Source organism: Gasterosteus aculeatus, chromosome 7 (assembly GCF_964276395.1).
Source record: "Gasterosteus aculeatus chromosome 7, fGasAcu3.hap1.1, whole genome shotgun sequence".
In the NCBI taxonomy this organism is placed as follows: domain Eukaryota; kingdom Metazoa; phylum Chordata; class Actinopteri; order Perciformes; family Gasterosteidae; genus Gasterosteus; species Gasterosteus aculeatus.
Genome location: NC_135694.1, coordinates 13275133 through 13283330, shown reverse-complemented (window position 1 = coordinate 13283330; position 8198 = coordinate 13275133). Strand labels below are relative to the sequence as shown.

At 39.6% G+C, this 8198-nt stretch overlaps 1 protein-coding gene across 6 annotated transcripts in view; it reads left to right on the top strand.

Moving 5' to 3' along the window:
* The first annotated feature begins 4055 nt into the window (after nucleotides 1–4055).
* The window catches only part of ablim2 (actin binding LIM protein family, member 2), a 52005-nt gene continuing 47862 nt past the window's right edge, over nucleotides 4056–8198 (top strand). For all 6 annotated transcript variants that reach the window (XM_078105783.1, XM_040181488.2, XM_078105794.1 and 3 more), the window contains exon 1: nucleotides 4056–4386. In XM_078105783.1, coding sequence (XP_077961909.1) covers nucleotides 4374–4386 — 13 coding nt within the window. In that variant the 5' untranslated portion in view covers nucleotides 4056–4373. The remainder of the gene's footprint in view (nucleotides 4387–8198) is intronic.

The following is an 8198-nucleotide window of genomic DNA, read 5'->3' as shown; positions in this document are numbered from 1 at the left end:
TCTTCGTGTAACTCTTCTATTACCTTCCACTTTCCATGTGTTCTTCATCCACCCCATAACGCGCATTGTGCATTAACATCTCCCCCATACCACCACCCAATAAAATAAGTTATATCAACTCACATTTTAGCATATTGTTAGTTAATTCAACACATTGCCATTGCCCTTCTGGACTTAAATTCATTGTTTAATTGTTTAAATCTATTCAATACTCATTACATTTTTGTGTAACAGTAAACTTAACAAACACATCATCATACATAAGTACAGCAGGTTAAACTTTATTTGTGCAAATTTCTAGAAATACATACAGGAAAAGCTGCATTAAATGAGCATGGTTTATATACATTTGAACAACACAAATAAAGCAGCATTAACACTAGATAGCAACACTAAAACTGAACTCCAGGAAAGAGCCAAACCTAAACTTCTCAATGTGAATCTTAAAAATATAATTAACATGCATTGAACAAACAGTAACCACATTGGAGAGTTCTAACAGTAACAACAATTCCCTTTTTTTCTCCAAGGGTCAAAGGTTTGAACAGTCCAGCTCCAAGAAAACTTGGAAGACCTTAAATGTGTTTAAGTTTCTTTGAATGTGCAAGATACACTGGATACGCAAACCCAACCTGCAGACAGCAAGCCCTTGGAAAGTCCCTTGGTGCAGTCAGAACTTTTACTCCGTCCAACACGATACCGACGTCTGGACTCTCCGACGTGTTTGTCTTGTTCCTGTAGATTGTCATCTTTTGTATTGCAAGATCCTGTGAAACAGCGTCTTCACCAGCATCCTGAAATAGCAAGAAGATTGAGTATTACGTACTGTACATCCAAAAGATTAGGTCCCAATTGAACATCCACCAAATTACTTGTACATTCACAAATATCTTATTCTACATTCACTAACAGGCTGGTCATATGTCAACTGATCTCTATATGATAGTATAAACTCATTCCTGGAGCTCTAAGTCACCCAATCCAATGCAACTATGTTAAAAGGACTCTTGTCTGCTTTGTCAATGGCTCTGAATTCAGACAGCTGATGTAATCAGATTGAAATGGCGAGCATTTAGTAACAGTCTCCATTTCTGCAGTAGTATTTTAAAAATCTGTCATAGAATACAAAAATATGCACACATACCCAGAGGACAATAAATATTTAAATTAGTCTGAATTATTATCAATGAAACTGTAAAACCCAGCGGCTTTTGCCACAACTTACTAGTAGAAATAACGTTATGATTGTATGTTGTGATTTGACCATTCCAAAACGTGACGGGTAGAACAGATGAGAGAGATAGATCACTATCTTGTGTGTGCTTCAACTTACATCACACTCTTTAATGAGTTAATCCATCGTCTCTACAAGGTAGACCCTGAATGACAGCATCTCTGGTCGTGGTAATGCTCGAGATGGTGGATGCCTGAAATGAAAAATACAAACATTATGAGTTAAAATTATCCACTCCAATACTAAATTCCACAAATCCAGCTGTGACTCCACGAAGTCTTCATAAACTCCCACAAAACCACAACATTTTACAACTTGATTTTTGTACCATTAAGACATACCACGTTAATAGTGAGCTCACAATGAGGTAATTCACAGTAAAACGTGATTGTAACATTCTAAATTTGAATAATGTAGTATGTAGCCTGCAAAAAAAAAAGGCGCAAAGAAGAAGAAGTTTGAGCGGCAAACCTACAGGTGAACAAAAATGGTAAATTAATGCTATGCCGACAGCTGGGTCTGGGTGTGTATTTTCTTGTGTGTGTGTGTGTGCATACGTGAGTGTATATGTGCGCAGGCTCTCCTGCTCACACTTCATGCCACCCCGGCATACGTCAGTGCCCCACTGGTGCCACCCCTATCAAAAAGGTCTGGACAAAGTTGGCATGTTTGTTAACTTCACAGAAGAGCAAAATAATGATAAACTGCTTCAACAACGTTATAATGCGTTCCTTCAGGAACAATAATTACACAAGCCTTACCTTCAGGAGAACAGCATCCCTTGTGGAGCGGATGTCCACGTGGTTCAAAATGCGTGGGACGGAAGTGACACTCAATTGAAAACAACGTACTCTAAATGAGTAAAATTCATCATTTTCCTGCATATTAAACTTTACTCATAAAATATAATTAAAGTCTACTCAGTGATTCATAGCTGATTTTACTCATGCAAATTTAAGTAACATGTAATTAATAAATAAGCCGCATTTATTAAATTCAGCTCAATGTAATTCAAAACTGTACTTAGTCTTTTTTATTATGTAACGATTACTATTATTTATTTAGTAGATATTAATTAACGCCAATCCCAGTTTTTACAGTGTATGGCTGACCCTTTTCACTGCCTGAGACTGTATTCTGCACCCTCACCTACTGTATATGTGTAGCTGGGATTGACTCCAGCCCCCCCCCCCCCTCCTTCCCCCTCCCACGACCCTGTAGGATGGGCTTTGAAGATGGATGGATGGCCGATAATAAACCACACTGTGCCCCCCCTGACTCTCCACCCTTCTCTGCAGTTATAACGTGCTGGCACTACCCGTACTCTCCTGCCTCTCCCTTAATACCTTTCAGCTGTGTGTCTGAACCTTTGGCAAATGAAACACCTCATAGGCTTCAGAATAAACTATCTAAGAGTATAAATCAGGTAACACAAGGAGACTTTTTTGGTAGTTCCTCAGAATCCAGCACAACGTAATCTCTTCATGAACAACTGTCGCAGTAAACTCTACAATGTAAAGAAACGCTACATTAAAATGGCCCAGGCCCAATCTCAAGTTCTCCCGAGAAAGGAGTTTCCTTCTTCTGGAGAATGGACTTGGATGACCAGACTCACAGGGACGGGACAATAGAGAATGGTCATTTCTACAATTGGAATATATATATATTAAACTTTATTCATCCATAGGTATATATTAACTGAAGTGCTTTATTCAGGTCAGATTTTTACAATAATTCTAGTTATTTCTTGATTTTTGCAATACTTATATGTATACTTAGATTGTGGATAATTGAATTAGATTAAATGTGTCTGTAACAATGAAACCTTTAGCTATTGAATTATGTCTTGATTGGTGTTGATTCCAATAAAAAAGGAAAACACAAATTGCACCATCCATCATTTACCAAATGCCACCTTATTCATGTGTTCAGTTACCCCAACTCTCAAACTAAAAATCTCTAATTAAAAGAAAAGATAGATACGCAACTTAAAGGAAAGGAAATAATAGTGTTATTTCTGTTCTGTTTATTAATTTTCATTGAAAATTCCCAAATCCATATTTTCCTCTCAGCAGTCCTCTTCCTCCAGTTCCGTACGTTTCTGTATAAAAAATCTCTGGCCTAGTTAATTATTCAATTTTTTTCAACACTGGAACATAATGAGTAATAGGAGGTTCAACATCTTCTGTGCTTTGAGGATAGAATCATTTAAAGTTTAAATGACTGTGTTTGTTAGTTTATATTTTAAACTAACAAACACAGTCACTATTTACTCATTGCAACCAAATAGATTTTGCAACATGTTTTAAAAATGAAAATACCATTCTGTTACTGTCGCTCCACTTCAAATTGCACTTTGTTTAGAAAATACTTGTAGTCCAAAAGCAGCGGCCCGCTACTCTTAAAATGGGCGTTTTCTTTCCTGAGACTACAATTCCCATGTTTTTTGCGCCACGACCTGAGTGGCACTGTCAGCACGGAGATGCTCAGTGGAGCAGCCCTCTGGATGCTGAAGCAAAGCATACAACCGGAACACTTTGATAAATTCCTTCAATGTAAACGCATATAGGGTGAGGGAATGAAACGTTTGGCATGTTGGATGTAACATGCCGAATACAATTACGTCAAAGCAAATAATCCTATACTTATCATTGAAGGTCTCTCAATTATATTTAATTACTCATACAAACGATGCATTGAAGTGCTCCAAATGTAGTATACTGCAGCATACAGTATCCCAAGAGAATAGGGGGATTCGCTAATTACGAATGTGGACCTCACACTGAGGAACATTTTTATTTTGGTATACTACACCGGAAACCTTCTTTATTCTCTTTTGTAACTTGACTCTGGCTGCGTTTCTTCGCCGCGCGCCCACACCCAACCTGCGCTGTCTGCTGTAGCGAGGCAGCGTAACCCTGCAGTGTAGGCACGACATTGTCTTCTCAGTGCGGCTGCTTTGGGAGATCTCTCCGGCCTCCGCAGCTAGGGACAACCGGGCTCTCTTGATCTCTCCCCTGAGACGTCTTCCACCGTTCCCCTTGCTGGGGCTTGCGCTCTGCGGTGGCTGGCATCATCCATGTAGGGTACTGTAATTTTCTGTGCATCATCTGGCTGGAGAATACGTCCGACTGGCACCATGAGTAGCACTGGTAAGATATTTTTATTGTAGTATAAAAATAATATAAATCGTGCACACTGAGTCAATTGTTGTTAATGGCCCATGGGACTATCCTTATAACAATAATATCCCCATTGTAGATGGGCCAAATATTCTACTGAGTCCGTGTTGCTTTGTGCCAACTGCTTTGGCAACACAATAGTACTCTACTGCATGTATTTACAATACATTGCAATTGATAGGCAGCTTGCTATATGCCTATTTATTGTTATTCTGTCTGCCAATGAAGGCATCAGGATGCATCCTGCGATGCTTACAGCTATTGAGGTTTTCTGATTTTAGGATAGTTTTAAATCCATCCCGTAGAAAATGAATGTCATATGGGCTAATTATAAAGGATGTAGGGACGTGCCCCCCTACAACCCCCATGCCCCCGTAGTTGGTTTTGGGGCTCTTGACTTCTGGTGGGCTGCTGCTGTCACACCTGCTTTGTCCCTTAGGAGGATTTGACAAATTTACCACAAGCCTCGTTGGAAAGCTGTGAATTGTCAATTCTTGCAGAAAACAGTTGGTGCTGCATTCAAAGGACATGTAGTTTAAGGTAGGGTCGGCAATCTTCAAAAATAATATTTTTTTTAGTTGAAATTCTTGTGACATCCTGCCAGCTATCAATGAATACTAATATACTAAATTATTTTATTCTGCCTGAATTCAATGATTGGACGAGCAGGCACCTGCTTGTAGACTTGTTGTAGACGTGTTGTGTCTATTTATCCAAACATCCACCTTTGGTTACAGACGATCCCTACAGCCGCATCTTGCACTCTCGTTGGAGACAGTCTCTCCCTCAGGTCCGGATATTAAGCCTGCTAAATCTGGAATGCATCTACAATGTGTCTTCTAATCGTTCACACATTCACACAAAAAAAAGAGTGTAGGCATGTAATAAGTGGAAAGGTGACTCACTGTTCCTGAGTCCCAAACTGACTGTAGATGCTCATCTGGAGCGGCTGCCAGTGAGAATGTAGGAAACACGCATGCTGAAGTAGGAAACACCCATTTTTCAACCTAGGAACTCTCAACAAAATATAGGAGCTTAACCACAATATGTTTATCATCATAAACAACGTTAGAAATGTTCAGGAATCAGGAAACATTTATTGCCATAATATGTCAGACATACAAGGAATTTGACTTGGCGGTTGGTACGTAACAGCAGACAGTACGACAATGGACGACAAGACAACAGTGCACAAGGAATAAAATAAAATATAATGCTATGGGTTAGTAGTATAAGTATAAGTATTCCACTACTTAACCTCATATTCTGACCTCATGTATCAGTTAGGACATAACTAGGCAGCTAAGCTGAGGAAAGACATCAGCCTAGTAGTAAATCTACCAGATAGACCAGTCAAATATCAAGGTGTATGACAGCTGGGATGTACCTCCCACCTGTTGAGAGTAACAACAGAACTATTGCTCACAGTTACCTTAAATCGGAATGCTGTATGAACTGTAATTCAGTCCCACGCATTCCACCCATCTATACTGTGCAGTAGTGCTGGAGCTGCTGATGAGAGTACTGCAGTGGGTCTGGCAGTTAGAGACAGGATCAATTCATTAGCACACTGCTGTAACTGCAATGAGAGAAACAAACAAACAAACAGAAGACATATTTGTCTGGAACATAGTGTTGTCTCTTTACTGGTTCCTTTCTTCTGTGTGACCTTTGGGTCTTTTGAAGAATATTGCCTGGATGTGTGAGTGCATCTTCTCTACGTTCGTATGATGACAGCTGGTCTCCACAAGTAGGAACACGTTGCTACTGACCAGTGTAAGGTGTGTGTTCGTGGTACAAAATAATGTCAATACAGTTGACTCGCTATCATTTTCATTGAAGACATGTGGGTATCAGCCTGTATGGTGGAAGTACAGTCATTTAAAGAGTGGTGGTTCATATTTCGTTTTTCTTCAAAGCACAGTAGAAAAACTCACATTGATGAAATTTATTGTTCAATTACGTTAAGTTAAACAGTAGAAAGCCTGAGTAATCCTTGGTGGGGAATCACCTTATTTCTATTTGCAGGTTTCAGTTGAACAAGGTTCAAGCTAATATCACCCTCTTACTTGGAGATTGCAATGAGACAGGAAAGCAATTGTTGAATGTGCTGGCTGTACAGGGTTGTGTACATACAGTGCATATTCACTTGCTGGAGTGGTTGTTGTGTGTCCACATTTAGGCCAAACTTGTAACAGTCAAGTCATGAATAGGGAGTTTTCTATATTCAGCTGGAAGCTGGCGGCAGTGTGTGACCAAAAATGTTTATCCATTTTTCTTAATTCTTAATGGTCCAATATTTTCATCCCTCACAGTGAAATTATTTTACATGTCGAAAAGATGAAAGAGAGACGTTTTATCCATTTCTCGTACTCTGGAGCTGACTTCTTAATCCTGAAAAATAAATGGAATGTGTTATGTTCAATAAACTTTAGTATAGGACGAGGAAGGATTTGTTGTGTTATAATAAAGTGGTTTTGAATAAAAATAGAAGTTGTAGTACAGAGGTTTATTGAGCTTTCACAATACACAGTCCACTAGTCCGGGGCGACTGTGGGTGAGTGGGGAGCATGGTCGTCCTCCAATCAGAGGGTTGTGGGTTCAATCCCAGGCCCGGCTAACCTGCATGTCGTTGTGTCCTTGGGCAAGACACTTAACCCAACATTGCTCCTGTAGCTGCGACTACAGTGTATGAATGGTAGTTACTGATGGCAGGTGTCACTGTGTATGGTTCTCCTGTCATCAGTGTATGAATGGGTGTGAATGGGTGAATGATGTCATGTAGTGTTAAAGCGCTTTGAGTGGTTGGAAGACTAGAAAAGCGCTATACAAGTACAGTCCATTTACCATTTACTAATGTCTATGATTCCACTCAAGAACCCTGAACAAAGGAATCCATCAAGTTATATACGTTTTACATCATACGGGCGTAGTCGCCTCTTATTGGTTAAAACATGCTGGTGTTTGATTTATTATGAGTTTAATAAACAACAACAAAGTTGGCTCTGGGTTGATTAAAGGTTGTTGCAAAGGCGTATTCCACACCAATGGCACTTCAAGTCATCGCTGTCCACCTGTTACAAAAACAGAGCTCCCTGACCGTGGAGCTTGTCTCCACACTCCTGCGAGCTACTACTTGTGAACCATTGCTTCAGTGTCTTCCGGCTGGACACCTTCAAGTTACTTAAAAACCTCCAGTCCCTTCGTGGCCTCTATTTTGATTTACTTTTATGAGCACACAAAATCTCCAAATAATTAACATTCTAATGAGAATAACAATGTTAGGATTCAAGTTATGCTATGTTAAGACTAAAACAAAATATATATCCCCGCATCCTAGCAAAGTACTCTGTGACCCTATGAGGTTCTGCCACCTCTTTCAGACAACGTTCTCCTAAAAAGACCAAAAAGTAAGAAGCCACGTTTCCGTTTGAGTCTGTATTTACAGACGTTTGAGTCTGGTTGTTTTGTGCCACCTTTGTTAGACAAGATAACCTCATCAAACCACAAGAGTGGTGCACTCAAGTTGAAATCAAGCTCCAGAAACAGGTTTGGAATAAACACACACTGACAGAAATCAAACTTCAGGCCAGTCTGCATTCCTTCAACTCCATATTTTTTTTGTTTATCACTAACTAGGTCTGTACTTATCATTCCCTGGTAGCTCCTTCCGTGACTCACATTGTGCCTTTTCATTAGTGCCAAGGAATCATTATCAGTGTCTAATTGGGATGGATGATAATAGAATAGCTTGTTAATACCATCTTAGAATACCTCTATGA